The sequence below is a fragment of the Microchirus variegatus genome (genome assembly GCF_963457635.1).
Source record: "Microchirus variegatus genome assembly, chromosome: 23".
Taxonomy (NCBI): Eukaryota; Metazoa; Chordata; class Actinopteri; order Pleuronectiformes; family Soleidae; genus Microchirus; species Microchirus variegatus.
This window is the reverse complement of record NC_139824.1, coordinates 14677596-14696946: the sequence shown is the minus strand read 5'-3', so window position 1 is coordinate 14696946 and position 19351 is coordinate 14677596. Positions and strand designations below refer to the sequence as shown.

At 40.1% G+C, this 19351-nt stretch overlaps 1 protein-coding gene and 1 long non-coding RNA gene across 3 annotated transcripts; one reads left to right on the top strand and one right to left on the bottom strand.

Annotated features, from left to right (window-relative positions):
- Positions 1-1227: 1227 nt before the first annotated feature.
- Positions 1228-13162, bottom strand: LOC310943658 (uncharacterized protein). Of its 2 annotated transcripts, none has more exons than XM_083909293.1 (12): positions 12351-13162; positions 9220-9350; positions 8300-8411; positions 7438-7549; positions 7227-7342; positions 6749-6926; positions 6498-6675; positions 6252-6413; positions 5298-5398; positions 4963-5210; positions 4531-4720; positions 1228-4451 (listed from the first exon to the last, which is right to left on the bottom strand). In XM_083909293.1, exons 1-12 carry the CDS (start codon positions 12472-12474, stop codon positions 3023-3025), a joined length of 3081 nt encoding a protein of 1026 aa, XP_083765419.1. In that variant the 5' UTR covers positions 12475-13162; the 3' UTR covers positions 1228-3022. The 2 variants fall into 2 exon arrangements, with proteins under 2 accessions (XP_083765419.1, XP_083765420.1); XM_083909294.1 differs by having other exon boundaries at positions 5113-5210.
- Positions 13163-14692: 1530 nt separating this feature from the next.
- LOC310944003 lies at positions 14693-16733 on the top strand. The gene is made up of 3 exons (XR_014593120.1): positions 14693-14931; positions 15991-16061; positions 16210-16733. It is a non-coding gene; the product is annotated as an uncharacterized lncRNA (long non-coding RNA).
- Positions 16734-19351: the final 2618 nt, after the last annotated feature.

The window sequence follows — 19351 nt, the reverse complement described above, 5'->3', positions numbered from 1 at the left end:
AACTAAAATAAATGACAAGGTCATCTGCTTACAGCTTTGGTGTCGTTTTAGCAGCAGTCATGTGACATTTTAATCCTGAACATATTTGTACCAAAGAATCCCACTCAACAAGCCACAGATCAGCAGTCTTACATACGTTTATAAAATGTGTCGTCTTATTCATCACTGCAAAAATAGTGATTTTCTATTCAGGTCTATGAATATTCCATGAGTCATTCCACGAGTCACGTGTCACAGATGGTGTTTTCACTGAGTTATTTTTAAACAACATCAGTTAACTTTAGTACACACTCACTCACTGTGGGATTTTATATGCTATATAGTGTTTTGTCATTCACTGCCTCCTCGTAAACTTTCAGTGTTATTGATTTAAAGGTAATTTTACACTGATGCGTTTCGTACGATGTTTAAAGATAAATTCTTGTTTTCTACATCATGTTAACTTGCCGGTTGTTATCTTTTTCAGTGCTGCTGCAATCGAGACACTGGGAACCTAAAAACGTGTAAGTATTCTAATGCGTCTGCAGTTGTGAGCGTGTGTGTGTGTTCTCGTATTTGTGGCTTTGTGAGGACCGACAAAAAAACCATACGGAGTGAGGACACATTGGCAAAGTGAGGACATTTTGGCTGGTCCTTAGGGTTTTTTGTTAATAGTTCTGGGTCTGATAAAACATATATATATATTATATAATATAATATAATATAATATAATAATGGTGGATATTAGATTGAAGAACAATTAAAGGTGCCATGTGTAAGAATGTGGCCAAAAGCGGTTACTACATTCAAATTCAAAATACCGAGGTGTTTTAGGTTTCGTTTTCTGACGTAACTGGCAACCCGTGGTTGCTCGGCAGCTGAGACTCTACTGACTGCAATGATTGGTAGACGGCGGTAGGTGGCGCCACATGCCAAAACATGATTTGCAGTCTGCACAGAAAAATGTATGCAAATATTTTGTCTGTACTGTTGTTGTTGGTGAGTTCAGTTTGTTATATGAACATTATTCCTGAGTCTCTGTGACATATTAGGAGGATTTTATGGCCAGTTGCTTTAGATTTATTACATAATGCACCTTTAAGCATTCCAATGTGTAGTTTTAATTTCACAATAAAGCAAAAGAAAATGTATTTAAAGTTTATTTTTTGTACATTAGTACGTTATTAGATCAGCAAACAAGTCAATTAAATCATACTGAAATACAGCAGCATACAACAACTGTCCTCATCTAAAACAAGAAATAAAAATTATATATATATATTCCTGATACCTGATATAATGTAAGACATGGGAATATATATATTCCAATAAATCAAATTTAAAGTGAATGTTTTGTTTTACTTAAAATAAAGTCGTGGCAGACCACTGAATTTATGTATGTAAACAACAATCCAAACAAAAAAAAGTCATCATTTAATATAAACAATTAAAATGCGCAATTCAATGCACACACTACAAAGAAAGCAAGTAAACTGCTCTTTAAGATTTTTTTTCAACAAAACTTGGGTGATCCCAATGTGATCCACAGGATCAGGACTAGTCTTTTATTTTTAAATGGCTCAATGTGAATTAAATTAAGCCTGTTTTATTTGGGCTGTTTATTTGACACCGGTACATCAAATGTGTAGAAAACGCCTCTCGACTACCACGCTGTAACCAATGGTTGAGCACACACACACACACACTCGTTTTTTTAAAACGCACACACACACAAAGCAGTTTTAGTTATAAAAACGTGCTTCAGGAAACAATGTAATAAAATAGTAATTTTCATTTTTAATTTAGAATAAGGAGATTTCTCATTAAAATTTTCATCTGTTGTCCCTCTGCAGGTTGACGGTGGCTATTTCAGCTACTTAGAGGACATATTATGCAAGATTTTATAGCTTCATTATTCCATAATTCATCATAATCCTATTTTTTGTTATTGGCTGGACTACAAGAGCAGAGCCAGCTAACTAGCCCTGAAGACAAATGACCAAATAATTGTAAACTTGGTTTTAAATCTGTCACAAATCAAACAACAATCAAATATAAAATATATATAAAAATAAAATCATTTAAATGGCTAATTCTAAAAAAAACCAATACTGTTATTATCTGTTTTAGCAGAACGAGATGAGTGTACTCTTAAAGTGAAAATAATGTACAGAGTAGCAGATAAATCAAGCCAGAAGTCTGAAGTTCTGCCCTGAAGTTGGTTAAGTCTTCATATCGTCATATATCCAGCAAAAGAAAAAACACACCAAGTAGACTTCCTTACAAGCAAGAGCCCAATCTCTAAATTCACCTTACTGGATAATGAGAAAATGCTGCTCCGTTAAACTTTTTCCTTTTTTTTCCACAACCCATTTCTAAAACATGAATGAATAAATACATGAGCAGAATGAAGTCTATTCAAAACAGTCCTTTTTTTTTGTCCCATTGTCCCAATTTTTCACAAAATGCATTTCTGTTCTCGTTGTCACAGAATTGCAGTGTTAATTATAGTCGTCATAAACTCTTCATATCCAGCAATTTAAGTTAAGATCAGGAAAACTATATTGAGACATTAATCATTAAATTAAATTAAATTAAATTAAATTAAATTAAATTAAATGTGCTCATTAAATGTACCCGCAACAGATTGATGTCAATATTTTCTTCTGCAAAAAAAAGTAAGCTGAAGCAGTTCAAGCCATCAGTCCAAAGTATCAAAAAGTCCACATCTAAATATATAAATGGATTAAAAAGTCATTTGATGTCAGCCATGCATACATGTAAGACAATAAAATAAATATAATATGAAGTAAGACTGTGTAAAATCATGAGCTGAGCGCCATGTGTACCAAACTCTGAGAATGAAAACAATATGCTAACTGTGTCTTTTAGACTAATTCAACATTCAAAGTCTTGCCTCGCTTTAAGTAAGACTGTGCTTTTTAAAAGGTGCTACCCGATGTTTTGAGTGATTTTTCTAGTTCATTAAAATGCTTCTTTTTTTCTCTTAATAAAAATAAATAAATACTCTCAGTTTTGACTGTCAGAGTTTCTGAAGTCCACTGTGAGTTTTCTCTGAAGTTGACTCGGGTTTCTTTTTGAAAATACTCTTGAGCTTCAGGGATTTCCGACTCTTCTCCTTTTCCTTGGTCTTTTCTTCTCTGGCCTCAGGCGGAGACGCGACGGCAGCCCTCGGTGGCGGCACGGGAGGCTCCGCCTCCACCAGCAGCTTCTTCTGGTATAGGTTAGGTGTCGAGGTCGAGAGGCTGGTTGGGTTCGTTGCCACGGAGTTGCGGGACTTCTCAAGGATTCCGTCATACACGAGCTGGCTCAGCGGGCCGACAGTGAAAGGGTCTGTTGACGTCAGTGGCGCGTTGGCGGTGATCATAAGGTCTGGCTGATCAAATTGAACTGGAAATGAACTTAATTCAGATGCTCCCAGCTCCTCTGTCAGTGTCGAGTGCCTGGGTGTTTCAATAGGACAGTCAACTTTATCGAAGATGTTTCCAGCGGGATTGTCGACGGCGCATTCGGGGACATCTCTTGGCATTCTTGAAGTTCTCCGTCTGAGAGAACCGGCAGACAGCTCAAGGTCGTCTCTGAGCATCCACCTGTTTGTCGGTTGTTCTAAACCAAACTCTTGCTTCTCTGTGGAAAACGAGGCCTCCATCAGGGCGTCGCGTGTCTCTCTGGGCAGCATCTTTAGGGAAGCGATATCTGTGCCGTACTCCAAATCTTCTCTGGATAGTTTCCGTGACGTTACAGTGGGTTCAACCATTTTATCAACTGCTACTGCCCTCGCTGAAGAATCATGCTGGCTTTCCCCTTTGTTTCGTGGAAGCTTTCTGCAAACTGAATCGAAGGACATCCCCTGTGAAGCAATTCTTCTAGAATCCAACAGATGCTCAGCATCATCTCGTAGTATCTTTCTGGAGATGCTGTCGAATGAAGAGCCCATCATATCTCTGGATATTTTCCTTGGAGCCTGTTTCTCCGTTGCTTCCAATTCGTTCCAAATCATCTTTCTCATATCCGATGGTATATCGCCTCTTTCCCTGTATATATTCCTTAAAGCTGTGTCTGTCAAGTCCCCGACTGTTTCTCTCTCTGCTTTCCGGGTTGAAAATTCAACATCCATCTCACTGGGAATCCCTTTTCTGAGAGCAACATCGATGGGGACGTCCATCCTGTCTCGGGACATCCTCCTCGATGTAGCATCTATCAGAGCATCTTCTTTGGACATCTTTAAGCAATGGGCATCCAAAGAGCTATCTTTAGCTAGCTCTTCTGTGGCAATTTTGTGAACTGGAACAGCCTCCACTTCTTTACTCAAAGCTTTTGGGTCTGCGAGGAGCTCAGTATCATTGTGATAGAGCTTTTGAGAGGAAGCGTCCACAGTTGGACCATGAAACATTTTGCTGAGAGGAGGTGAAGTCATGTAGTCTGCGTCTGAGAACTTCTCTTGGGAGTCTCTGTAAATATGTAAATGGAGTTAGGTCGTGACAAAAATGAAATGGCTATATCCATAAGTTGTGGACGGGGGAAACGTACTGCTTCTTGAGAGTTTTCAGGAGGAAGTTCTCTTCTTCGTCGAAGCGCGGGTATGGAGCTCGGATGGGGATGAGAAGATCGGGGTCCGAGGAGATCATAGTAGCCGGCGGCTGCGAAATGACCCCGTGGCGACGTGACCGACAGAGTGATCCCTGTGTTCGAGGAGAGTGCTTCAGTGGTGGAACTGTCACTAGAGGAAAACCCAAAGATGGAACCAATCAGCAATTGAGTGGTGGACATGACATCGTCAAGTTATTCACAAAACCTTTACACTTTATTTGAGTTTTTTTGTGACTGTTTGTGTACTAGAACTTAATGGATTTCTGAATGATTTGCATGGTGATCCATTACGATCTGAATTGTCACTAGGGTCATTATGTCATGGCCATAGCAGGCGGCTGATTAAACACTTGAGAATTCCTGCCACTTTACCTTGCATGTGTGGTAAGATTGGAGACTCTTCCAACAGATCTTCTATAGATCCATGTACGGAGCTATGGCATGAACAAGAGGTCTGGGATACTCTGGGCAACGCCAGGGTAATTGAGTCTGAATAGAGCTGAGCAGTGAGGTTTGATAGACCTGGATTTTTGATGATGGGGAAGCCGCAGAGGCGCTCGATCTTCTGCCACCGATGGAGGCGCTCCCGTAGGCAGGCTGTTACTTCAGACAAGGCGTTCCTTGATAGATACAGATACAAAGACGCTTGGCACATTACATGTTTACTGGCGAAGCCGCACGTCTGCACAGTTTATTTTGTCACTCACTTTGCTCCCAGGATCTTGTGATCGACCTGGTCTAGAGAGGAACTGTGGGCAACATGCAGTGTCCCGAAGACGGAACTTCTTTTCTTCTTAATCCTTTCTGCCTGCAAGAAAGTGAAGACTATGGGTGAATTCCAATTCCTTGCTTAACCCTCAATCTCAAAAATGCGCGCTCCCTCTAGTACAAGTGCTGTCCCGATTCTCAGAAAAATTAAGTTGCGGGGCAAGTTTTTAAGGGCTGTATCGCCCTCAATATTGAGATTTTCCGAGATCACCCTTGGGAGCAAGGGCTACCCAGAATGCATTGCATGTTTTGGCATAACAAAGATGGCGCCAAATGCAGCAAAACGAGTATGTTACAAATTAAGTATTTTCTTTGTTAATAGAAAATGTTATCTTAGTTTAGGCCCATATTATGGATTACTGACGTCATTGTTTTGCGTAAAAAAATATTTTTTTTACGATCTTTTGTCAATAGCCGGCCGGTGCGGACAAGCGATGGTTTGCTATGGTTTACTTTTCAATAAGCCGTGGTGTGTGGTAACTGTCAGCTGAATATGTCCGTGGTTGTGGTATTTGTATGAGTATCATCTTATAACTAACTGACAACCTAATAACTTGACTGACAAACGGATCGTAATAAATAATCGTGACGTAAATGTGTTCTTCTTCTTCTTCTTTTTTGGAGACGACAGACTGGACGCAGCTTTCGCGTTTTTCTGCCCCCTACAGTCTGAAGACGTATCTGCATTTAAGGAGTGTCCCATTTCTAAGTGACAAAATAACCCTCAACACTTGGTTTTGAGGGCCAGTTAAGATTAAGGGTTGAGATTGAGGGTTAAGATAGGAATTGGAATTAGCCCAATGAGTCAGTCAACAGGAATTTCAATGACTGAGGGTCTGAATTCTTGTCACTGGTAAATGTTGACCTTGAATTATTGAATGATCATGAATTACCTCTTCCTTGGCTGTGGCGAGTTGCAGCTCTGCACTGTGCTTCTTGACATTGTAATACTGGACTTCCACCTCATGTGTCAGCTGAAGCCATCGCTGGAGAGTCTCTGTCACCGTCCAGCTCGCCTGTATGTCCTTCTCCGCCTGCTTCAGTGCCCCACGGACCTAAACAGACGCCATTGTGGCACGATTAATCCGCTTTGTGAAGCGAGCTTCTTTGCTTTTGGCTGTATGAACGGTTACGCGTACCTGTTCCAGCTCTTCCTCTGCGTACCGCAGGCGGCTGAGCTCGGTGACAGCTCCCTGTCTCAGCTCGTGCAGACGGTAAGCCTCCTCTTGCGCTCCCATGATCTCGTCTCTCATCTTCTCCTCCAGGTTCTGTTTCTGCTCGGCAACATTGCGCTTCTCTTCCTGGGCTTGCTCCAGTCTGAGAATGCGGACGCGTCATTTGAGTAATTCAACATTTTTTCAATAATCGACGCAAACTACTGGACACTCACTGTTCTTGTAAATCCGTGAGACTCTGTTCGGCCCTCTGAAGACTTTCCAGATCTTTCATCATCTTGGTGATATGGACTTTACTGGTTTTGTTCTGGACCTGGGCAAACCAGCAGCCTCCGACTCCCATCACCACGGACACGATGAGCAGCAGGTCCTTCATGTAGTTATGAGGAGGACCTATGGTGGAGTGAATGGAGGGTGTCATAAACATCTCTGGCTTGAAATGAACCACAGGCCGTTAAAAGTTCTGCATAAGAACAACGAGATGGTGCGATGTCAACGGACTTAGAGTTACTTATAAAGCCCAAGAAGAATCAAACACTCTCTTCAGTATGATATGCAATCCCTACTCCACTCTTGGGATCTATGGAACCCTAACCCTAATGAGAGAGAGCTTATGAGGCACATATACACAACAGAAACGGATGCATTCAAGAGCCATAAGAGCAGAGAGAGCATTTGAGGCCTTGTTCTTACGTGTAGGTGGCCCAAACAGCACCGCATCCAGAGCCTTGATATTGAGTTTCTGTTTGTCTCTCTGGTCCTGAACCCTCAGATGGCCACTCAGGAATGACGGCTCATTAGCTGCAATCCTGCGCACACACGTCACACAGACCGTTACAGACAGTCGGCGTTTCACTTCATCTCGGTCGATTATTACAGCAGTCTCGTTTTTTGTCGTTCTTGCCTTGGTAGCGTGTTTCCGTTGACTTTGAAATCTTTGAAGTTTCTCTCGTACTGCGGCAACTCGACAAACTCCCTCAGCCAGCGGAGCACGTCGTCTTGAGTCCAGTTATGTACTGGAAATTTTAAAAAAAGGAGAGACATAGGGTGAATTCCAATTCCTTGCTTAACTCTCAAAATTTTAAAAATGTGCTCCCTCTAGTGCAAGTGCTGTCCCGATTCTCAGAAAAATTAAGTTGAGGGGTGAGTTTAAGGGCTGTTTCGCCCCCTCAAATTGAGATTTCCTGAGACCACCCTTGGGAGCAAGGGCTACCCAGAATGCATTGCGTGTTTTGCCATAACAAAGATGGCGCCAAAAGCCGCGAAACGAGTACGCTACAAATTAAGTATTTTCTTTGTTAATAGAGATATAAAAATGATGAAAACCATTGTATTATCTTAGTTTAGGCTCATATTATGGATTACTGACGTCATTGCCGGTGCGGACAAGCGATGGTTTGCTATGGTTTACTTTTCAATAAGTCGTGGTGTGTGGTAACTGTCAGCTGAATATGTCCGTGGCAACCTAATAACTTGACTGACAAACGGATCGTAATCAATAATCCTGACGTAAATGTGTTCTTCTTCTTCTTCTTTTTTGGAGTTGACAGACTGGACGCAGCTTTCGCGTTATTCTGCCCCCTACAGTCTGAAGACGTATCTGCATTTAAGGGGTGTCCCATTTCTAAGTGACGAAATAACCCTCGACACTTGGTTTTGAGGGCCAGTTAAGATTAAGGGTTGAGATTGAGGGTTAAGGTAGGAATTGGAATTGACCCAATGATATAAAATGCAATGGCACACACTCTGTCGTCCTGCTCACGCACCTTCAGATGACTTCCAGCCCCTCCAGAGCTCCTCGATTGTGATGTGTTGGTCTTCTCTGTGCAGGTTGCTGTGTTTGTTGGTCTGCTGCTGCTTCATGTCTTCAATGATAAACTGCAAACATATACAGAAATGAAGACTTGGCACAGGTTTTGAGATTTAACTTTTTTTTTTTTAAGTGTATTGCATCAGAATGGATACAGAAGCGCGTAGCGCAAACATCAGCGACTGCATGTACATGGTCGTCTGCGATAGTGCGGTCTTGGAATGCTCCTCGGCTGTAAACCGAGGCTTCATATGATGGCTGCAGGAATCCTGAGGCTGTGTTCTGATTATCCAGGCCCTTACCCTTGATATTTCTATGGCAACCGCAACCTGAGCCCCTGGATACTGTATCTGTGCACGGCATTCTGGAGGCCGAAGGCCTTCTGGAATTCTGGATTTACAACCAATGTCACATAGGACTCGGAAAACTCTCTGGAGAAAATACCTCCCCCTGCTCTGAATACTACAATTAAATGTGTCATTACACATGCAGAGGTAAATGCATGTTTGGGATATAACAACAACAACAATAATTTAATGTTTTCTTTCATTTTCTGTACCTTTTTTTCAACAAAAAACAAACTCACTGAAGAATCGTAGGAGTCCGACAACATTAAGAGGTTGTTGTATTCTCAAGATTGACTCTGAAGGTCACCGGTGTTTCCGTATTCCTTTAGTCCAAACAACATTTTGTCGCCGAGCCAAAAGCAAAAGTTATACCATTGCTCTCCTTAAAGTAGCATTTGACTCTCAGCCATCGGCCAGGACACCTGTTGTTGTACTGCTTCACCCTGACTGCCTCTCAGGCACAAGAACACACACACACACACACACAGACACACACTGGGCAATGTGCAGCTTCTAAAGCGGCTTCTACCTCCATACTCTCCTCCACTTCGATTCCTCCATCCTTGTCGTCGTCCATCATGTGATGAATGCTGCGCAGGGCATCCAGGCTGAAGCGATCTGCCTCGCTCACACATGGTGGATACGCTCCCATGCACGGATCTGCATGGGCACAGGAAGCCGCAGTGACATTTTTTTTACAAATCACCATTTCACTCCACATATAGAAATGTATACTTTAAAGGTGCATTATGTAATAAATCTAAAGCAACTGGCCATAAAATCCTCCTAATACAGGGTATCCGCGGGGTCTTAAAAAGTCTTAAAAAGTCTTGAATTCAATCATTTGAATATAAGGCCTTAAAATGTCTTAAATTCTCCTAGAATCTCATAAAAGGTCTTAAATAGAATTTTGAAAGGTCTTAAAAATCTATAAACGTTACTTTTATTTAAAAATGCATTAACTTCAGTCTCGCTTTGAAATGTTTCTATTTTTGAGGAACACAACTACAACACGGAACTAACGTAGGCCACCTGTGCTGCCCGGTGACAATTTATCGAGCACCACTAGCTAGCGTGCTGTGCGCGCGCCGCGGTGTGTTACAGCTTAGCATAGCAGTTAAAAAAAAAACTTAATGAAAGCCCACAGCTAAGCCGAATTTCAAGTTCAACGATTTGTGGCTCCAATTCTCCTTCATGTCTTTTGTACTTTTTTTGCCAGTATGGATTCGAAATGGGTCTTAAATTTTATTCATTATGGTCTTAAAAAAGTCTTAAAAAGTCTTATATTTGACTTGTTGAAACCTGCAGAGACTCAGGAATATGTCACAGAGACTCAGGAATAATGTTCATGTAACAAACTGAACTCACCAACAACAACAGTACCGAAAAAATTTGAAATTTTTGTATTTTGAAAAAATTTGAAATGTTTAGTATTTTGAAAAAAATTGAAATTTTTGTATTTTGAAAAAAATTGAAATTTTTGTATTTTGAAAAAATTTGAAAATTTTGTATTTTGAAAAAATTTGAAAATGTTGTATTTTGAAAAAATTTGAAATTTTTGTATTTTGAAAAAAATTGAAATTTTTGTATTTTGAAAAAATTTGAAATTTTTGTATTTTGAAAAAATACAAAATACATATACAAAAATATTTTGCAGACTGCAAATCATGTTTATGTTTTGAAATCACGTTTCGGCATGTGGCGCCACCTACCGCCGTCTACCAGTCATTGCAGTCAGTAGAGTCTCAGCTGCAGAGCAACCACGGGTTGCCAGTTATATACGTCAGAAAATGAAACCTAAAAGACCTCTGTGTTTTTAACGTGAATGTAGTAACCGTTTTTGGGCCACATTCTTACACATGGCGCCTTTAATTCCAGCCCAGGAGTTACGGCCGCCATGTGAGCGTGAATCACCGCTCATTTTTAAAAGCACACACGAGGAAGGATCATCTACTTTGCTTTGTGCTGAGTGAATGTTTCTTTTGGCCTCGTTCGATTAAAGTACGATGAGTAAATGGAGCTTCAGGCGTATTTATCTGGCTGAAGTTTACTGTGTCAACAAAAAAAATAAAAATCAAATCCTTTTTTATCCCTTGAAGAGTTTGGGCAAGAAAATGTTTATTTCATGATTATCACGAGGAAATGTACAAGTTTGTGCTGTCAACAGAGATTTGCTGCTTCGGTATCTGTAAAGCACAGATCTTTCTATGCACACAACGTCGATAATTAAGCTAAACGATCTGTTAGGACTGTTCTTCAGTCATTCAAAACACATTTCCACCATCAAGAACTTCTTTAAAACGCTTCATAGCAGATTTATCAGACTGCGGTCTGCACTTAATGTTTTCATATGAGTAAATATAGGTGGTAAATATCAGTCACTGTTTGTTTTTGCTAACCATAAAAGCCAGAGACACAATAGGAACCTGTTTAGGATTTACTCTGTACATTGTGTTCCAGGCTATGTACGTATAATATGGATCTATAATGCAAGGGATGACGCACACACACTGCTTTTTTTGTCATTAGTCAGTCCAGTGAGTCAGAGCCCATTTTGTCTCTGTGACTGTACAGAGTGTTGGAGATCCAGGGGGTCAACTGTGATCCAGGGGGTCAACGGTGAGCCCCGCTAAACCCACTGATGACCAGTCCCCAAAATACAGTAAGTAGCTGCTCCTCAATCGCAGTCCAAGGACGAATAAAACGCTTAAAAGTGGCTTAGGGAGGGGGGGAAATGTGTTTCTATAGCTGCAGAGAAATCTATAGGAAATAGGAACAACAAAGAAAACTTGTTGTTTTTTGCAGTGGATACCACTTTTTGTGTCCGATACCGATGTCACAAAGTCGAGTATCTGCCAAAACTGACATTAGTCTGATCGAATCATTTTATGAAGCTTATACGAGTCATTTGAGCAAACTCAGATGCTTTTGCTGGTTTTTAATTTACGTTTTTTACATGGGTGATACAGGATTTTTGGATTGTTTTTTTGGTGTGCCAATAAACGTAGTCAATGCTTTGTGCATTGTTCATTTTTTCAGAGTCTGCTGTTTTATTTGATCTTGTTCTACACTAAAAACTTAAGAGTTTGATATTAAATATCCGCTGTAATCTGCTCATCCTTACAAGCACGAGATGCACAGCAATAAAACCTGTCCTGAGGACATGTTTAAACATCCCCTTGCTGCTGCTGCTGCTGCTGCTGGATTTCGGAACATCATGTATTCATTTATTTGATGCAAAGAAATAAAAATGTTTTTGTTTCCCTAGAAGGTTCTGTAAATTTAACTCCATCTCTCAAGATTAACCCCTTTAAAAAAACTTAATCTTTCAGTGTCAGCGGAGTGGAGTAATATTGGCCGAATATATATGTATATATATATATATATATGTATGTATGTACATATATTACACAATGTACTTTGGCACTATGAGGTGTTGGGAGGTTGGGGCTCTGCTTAGGGCCCCATAAAGGCTTGTGCCGGCCCTGCACTCCCGTCCCGTCTGTGGAACATCATTAGTCATGACAGGGCAGATTTAACTACGATGCAAATGCTTGTTTTTACGCGTAAAAGTGAGCGCAAATGGCACGGGTTTTTTTATGTGTGTGTTTGACCATTTACCATTTGCTCCGTGTTTCATTCAGCACCAGCACCGCTTACCTGATGGGTCGAACCCCGCGCTCCCACCGTACAGCGTGAAGCCGTGCAGGTCCCCGGCGCTTTGCGCTGCCACCAAGATCGCGGCGGGGAAGACGAGGAGCAACAGAGGCGACAACGGCAGCATTTTCTGATGTCAAAACAATAACAACGTCGTCCAGAGTTGAGATTCCGTCGAAGCAAAACGGAGAAGAAGAAGAAGAAAAAAATATATACACACGGTACCAAACAAAACCCCCGCTCAGGACGCACCCGAGTCCGTCTGCGTAAAGTGTTAAGCGATACGAGTTGCTATTACGGGTACAGCCAAGACGCGAGATATGATACTGTTGATTCAGTTGGGAAATCAAACAAGCTCGACACCAGTGTGCAATGTGAGATGTGAAACAGCGCCCAAAATGTTAAAAAAATATATATATAAATAATAATTAAAAAAAATGTTTGCGGCCATTCAAACACACAAATGCTGTGCGTAAAAGCTCTCCATGTGTGCGTAATCCAGAAAATGCTCAACAGATTGTGTAGTAATTAATCCAACATGTGCCAAATATCAGAATAATAAGCTCCTGGGGATGAGACGTCTTCAATGAACAGCAAACCTTTAAATGACTTTTAAAGAAGAAAGGACAACACCCTCCTTTAGGTCAGATCAGGAGGGATTATAATCCTGTTTAGGTCCAAAAGACCTTCTCTGTCCAGCATGTCCTTTGTCAGCTGTTGTCTCCTATAAACCAGATAATCGTCGGCCTTCTGGTTCACTTCTCAGTTTTGAAGCTCCTTTCCCAACACCAGCGTCGAGGTATGACGATCTTGACTGGAACACACACTCACACACACACACACACACACACTCTCTCTCTCTCGGGCCAACTGCAATTCATTATGTTTTCTAACCCCGAGCTAAATATGTACATTGAGGTCAAGTGTGTGTCTATCTAAGTCTTCAGTGCCCGCTCACCTCACTCTGCATCATTTCCCTTTTATTATTTCTTACAGAAGTGAATATGTCGTGTGCACATGAACACAGAGAGGTCAACGTCACAGCAAGGCCTTTTAATGTCCACTTTTATGGCCTCACTGGTTCCAGCTTGGCTTCCCGGATCAATTAGACCTCATTACGTGTCATACTTGCTGTCATGTCAGGATTAACATGTTATATGTCCTCTTGTCGTCCTGTATGTTGTGTTTGTGTGTGTGTCTGACAGGTGTGTGTGTGTGTGTGTGTACCCTTGTTAACGGATCATACAAGCTATGTGGGTACATAGTTTGGCACAAACAACGCGACACATGGTTCCGTCCAATCAAAGTAGCATTTTTGCCATAAACGTAAAGGAGTGTGAGAGGGACACAAACAGAGCGCTCACACACACACACACACACACACTTAAAGTAACAAAGTATCCGGTTACAGTTCAGCAATCTGGCTCCCAGTTTAAAAATAGTGAGGCAGATCTGACCTCTACCCTGCAGAGCATGTCCAGCAGGCAAGTGTCCAATAAGGCCTGATAGATAGATAGATAGATAGATAGATAGATAGATAGATAGACAGACAGACAGACAGACAGACAGACAGACAGACAGACAGACAGACAGACAGACAGACAGACAGACAGACAGACAGACAGACGGACGGATAGATGCAGTGCACCTTTATTCTTAGTCTTAAGTACCTATATACATATATATATATATACATATATACACATGTAGTCTGAAGTACCTATATACCTATAAATATACTTGTATGTGTATACATATATGTATATACACATATACACACATATATATATACACACATATACATATATATATATATATATATATATATATATAAAGGCTTATATAAAGTACTTGAAAGCAATACTTGAGTTAAAGTATCTTACCAGAAAATGACATTGTTAGAAGTTAAAGTCTCTTTTAGAATATTACTTGAGTAAAATACCTAAGTATATATATATATATATACAGGCTTGTATAAAGTACTTGAAAACGATACTTGAGATGAAGTATCTTACCAGAAAATGACTTTGGTAGAAGTTAAAGTCCCCTTTTAGAATATTACTTACATATATATATATATATATATACATAATATATATATATATACATAATATAATATATATATATGTATATATACATAATATAATATAATATATAATTATACTGCATTGACGTTTGAGTATGTGCTGCCTGATCTCCGCCACCAGATGTCACTCGCGCTGAATCAAACGTTTAGCTCCACCCACGTTGAGCCACCCCCCGATCTGCGTACTGCAGTCAGGTGCACTTGTCACTTGTTGCTGTTTGTATTTTTTTTTAAACTGTTGGGAGTTTGTGGAGCTTTTTGTAGTCTGTGTGGAGATTCAAGACAACACTGTGTTTTAATTCAACCAGGAGACCAAATCGACCTGCGCTTTATCTGCGTGAGCTCGCTAGCTCACCGGTTAGCCGCTCGGCTAACTGCTAAGAGCTGAAACAGCCGATGATAGCTGAGACCCGGCGTCCGGATCGTGTACAACAAAAACCCGGAGACAGGAGACCAGAAACTCGGAGACAGGAGACCAGAGCATCGGCGTCGGACAAGGTAAACAACATGCCACTGGTGTGTTTAAGTCCACTTGGAGCCGAAATATGCTGCTAACAGCTGAGCGGCTAACAGCTGGTGCCGCTAAAAACAAACTAGCAACAACAAACAGGCATGACGTCACCAACTCTACTTTAGTTCGGTAAAGTTGGATAGATGTTCACAGATTCGAACTTCCGGAATCAACAAATCAGAATCTTTCAAACACAAATGATGCCTTTGTCCCACCGTAATAACATAGATTACGAGTTACAAGGACCAAAACCCCGATTTTTTTAACAAAAATAAGCCGAGCTCGACGGGCGAGAGCGCAGGGACCGTCTGCAAATTGCAACACAAGCGCAAAACGCTCCAAACAGAAATCAATAACCTAATAACTAAATGCTCATACTATAACAGCTGTTTTGTGAAAATGTGCCATTTTAGAATTTTTGTGATTTTTTTTATTGGTATAAATCAGTAATATCTTCCTATATTAACCAATAACTCCACTGTTGTACAGTACAGAGACTCCAAAATCACTACACACACCAAGGGTCACCTAATGCTCATACTACAACAGATGTTTTGTGAAAATGTGCCTATTTTGACTTTCAATTATATTTTTATTGGTATTAATCAGTAATATCTTCCTATATTAATCAATAACTCTGCTGTTATACAGTACAGAGACTCCAAAATCACCACAAACACACACCAAGAGTCTCCCCATGGTCATACTACTACAGCTGTTTCATAAAAATATATATCTCCATGGTCCAAATGCTGATTTTGACAAAATATGTGTTTTAATTTTCGGATTACATATGTTTTTATTATTATTATCATCATTATTATTATTATCATTATTATTATTATTATTATTAGGAGCTAATGTTGGAGATAGAAAGAGTCGACAGAAATGAAGAAAGAAATACATAAATGAGAATAACAAAACAAGACAAAGACAGGACACATCATAACGTCCTCTGATGAGGGTCAGGTGGTCTCTTTGGATATATCATTTATTATAAAAGGCATTCGTTTATCCTTTTTCTTTGTGTGTGTGTGTCTCCTCAGTTTCATATGATGACTTCTGCTCCTCCTGTGGAAGTGAGAACCAGACCAACACCACTGGTAATCCTATTTGGGTAAGAGTGATGTTTAATTGTTGTGAAACATTAAAAAGCACATTTACAAAAACAACAAAAAACCCTATATTATAAATTATAATTCATTACAACGTAAATAAAGCTAACGCGTTGTTGACATGTTAATAACATATTTATTTCTTTGTAGATCCGGTGTTGAACTTGTAAACGATGGTTCCGTACAAATTGTCTGGGGATGACGGCAGATGCAATACCAATACTTGTGTAACACCTCGAACAGAGGACTGATGGTGAGTCTGGTTCAGTCTGTGTCTGTGGGGGGTATTTGTGTTCTGGCTCCATGTCCAAACAAAATGTCAGGTCATAAACAAATTTACCTTGTGTGTGTGTTTCCCCCCGACAACAATCACAACACCCAAGAAGCTGTCTGGACTCGAGTGCTGTTTCTTCTGAGGTCTGTGTGTGCAGGAGTGAGACAACGAGTGTCTTATAGCATCAATATTGATGAGTGGCTGTTGGAAGAAATCACTTCAAAAAGTGTGTATTCCTAAGTTTTAGACCACATGTGTTTGTCTACATCCAATTTATTGTAATTGTTCTACAGTTTGACGTTTTTTCCTCCAATAACAGTTTTGCTTGTTGCTTGATCTGACTGAGATCTTCTGATGTTGAATTTAAGTTTTTTTGTCTCACTCTTTCTATTAAATTAAAGTTTCCTGCATTTACGAGTCTGTCTCTGGTGTCAATGCTTTTGGGTTTGTTCAGTCTGCATTGCACAAAACAGCTGTTGTAGTTTGACCATGATTAGACCCTTGGTGTGTGTGTGTAGTGATTTTGGAGTCTCCATACTGTACAACAGTGGAGTTATTGATTTTTGTTTGCAGCGTTTTGCTCTTGTGTTGCAATTTGCAGACGGTCCCCACGCACCTGCCCTGCTTGTACATAGAGATCATTGTTGTCTTATGAGGTCAAATACTACTACATTGAATGTTGCACCTTTTTAAAGCCTCAGACCAAAACCAGAAGTTGTTCAGCTCATTAAGAATAGCTTATGCTGTAAGAGTAAGACTCGTGTCAGTGAGATTGTGAGTTCAAGTCTCATTTTTAGTTTTAGATTCACTGTAAACAACTAAAAGCTAAAGAAAACAAACTTATACCAATATGACAAACAAATAAAACAAAAACAAAAATATTCCTCGTTAAGTTGTATAGCTCTATGAGTTTGACATTGACTCAAGGTTTGGGAGACTGGGATTCGATTCCAGAGAAGCCCAGAACAAGACTGTTTGTTTGTGTTTTTTGACCAAAACAGAAAAGATAAAATTACCAAAAATTTAGAGCACAGGTATCTGGATGAATAGCGCAGACTGTTGGCAGATGACTTGTATCCCTAAGGTTATGAGTTCAAATCCCACTGTGATGCTTTCTTTTTCTTTTAAAATTCAAATTCAATGAGTCATAGCTCGCCGAAAACCCGGACAGTCGTTAGAACCGGTAGCTCAGTTGGTAAGAACGCTGCTGTCGAGATCAGATGTTTGTGAGTTCGATTCTCGCAAAGAACAAAATATTTTAAAGTCCAACATGCAAAGTTAAGATTAAAACGGGACGAAAAGCCCTAGATGTAGAAGAAATCGGTGGCGCAGTGGCTTCGCTCTCGACCAAGATTGGAGTTGATGTTCGGTTCGGAAGGTTGGAGGTTCGGTTCCCCGGTCAGGTTGTATGAAAGGTTAACTGGTTGTGTGATGGGTCACTGGTGTGGTGTGGTGTGGTGTGGTATGATGGGTAGGTGGTGTAGTATGTGTGCAGTAAAAAAAAAAAAAAAAAAAAAAAAAAGTGGAATGCAAAGCTGGATGTGTGTAGTAAAAAAAAAAAAAAGTAGTATGCAAATCTGGAGTGTGTGCAGTAAAAAAAAAAAAAAAAAAAACTTTTTTTTGGTTTTTTTGGTCAGGGTTGCCAGGTTGGGTTTCCCCATGGATGGATGCTGCGTGCAGTGCGAGGGTTGCCAGGTTGGGTTTCCACGACGGCCGGGGGCTGCGTGCAGCGCGAGGGTTGCCAGGTTGGGTTTCCACGACGGCCGGAGGCTGCGTGCAGCGCGAGGGTTGCCAGGTTGGGTTTCCACGACGGCCCGGAGGCTGCGTGCAGCGCGAGGGTTGCCAGGTTGGGTTTCCACGACGGCCGGGGGCTGCGTGCAGCGCGAGGGTTGCCAGGTTGGGTAAAGTTGACATACTAGACTAGGACGTTTTTTTTTTTGCCAACATTCTTTTTATTGTTTTCACAACATAACAAAAGAAACACAGTCATATGCATTGAACAATATAAAATAATGAGTTAATTGTCTTAATAAAAGAGAGAAAAAAATGGTATAATAAAGATACATCTCTGTTGTATTATTCCCTGGCAAGGGTTACTATTTACATGTCTCCTGGATCTTCCATCATATGCATCTCATCTGTTCCTGTTTGATAGTAAATAAATTGGTCCCAAATTTGGTAAAATTGTTGTTGTTGTTGTTTTATTGTATAGGTAATTCTTTTGTAATGGTAGAGTTTATTTCGCTCAGACAACCATCTATCCACTATTGGTCTGCTGATGTTTTTCCATGAAAGGGCTATCATTATTTTTGCCAATAATACACTTAAAACTACAAATATTTGTTGATTCTTTTGAAACTTAAAATGATCTGTGTATAAACGGCTGCGGGACAAAGGGTATTTGAAATAGGATCTATTTTCTTTCTGGAGTAACACATGTTCTCCATGTTGTATTGCAGTCATTTCAAGTTGGTATTAGAAGTTATCATGCATCTACCAGATACTTGTATCATTTAGAAATGATGCCCGCCTCTAAACAATTCATGCTCATTAGTTTTTCTATGATCGACATTGAAAGGATGCTTAACATTTGATTTTGTTGTGTTCTAATACAACTGATAAAAAGAAGTGATTACAGGGTATGTTCAATTTATCAGTCATTTCTTCAAATGTCAACAGCAACATATTGGGCTGAAGACGATGTATCTACCAGATATTTCTTTTAATTTGAAGCCACACTACAATCATATTTCTCACTAAAGGGTTTATTTTTTTTGGCATTTGTTGAATACAGGTATGTAGGGAAGGCCACGTTAAGCTGGAGCTCCTTCATCTCCTTCCAGAGAGGAGCCTGACTTTGATTAAAGCAAAAACAAGAACATTCTGAACTGTGCTGCCCAATAATACCAAAGTGGATTAGGACATTTAAGAGTTTATAATTGGACAGTTTTTGTTCACATACTATAATAGGACATTTTTGACAGTTTAAATGTGGACATTTGTTGATCACATACTATA

Excerpts from the sequence above, each read along its gene's own strand:
- LOC310943658 (XM_083909293.1), bottom strand. The coding sequence starts at position 12,474 with ATGCTGCCGTTGTCGCCTCTGTTGCTCCTCGTCTTCCCCGCCGCGATC. Across the intron at positions 8,412-9,219 it reads AAGTGGAGGAGAGTATGGAG|TTTATCATTGAAGACATGAA; the intron begins GTAGAAGCCGCT and ends ATATGTTTGCAG. Across the intron at positions 6,927-7,226 it reads GCTGTTTGGGCCACCTACAC|GTCCTCCTCATAACTACATG; the intron begins GTAAGAACAAGG and ends ACTCCACCATAG.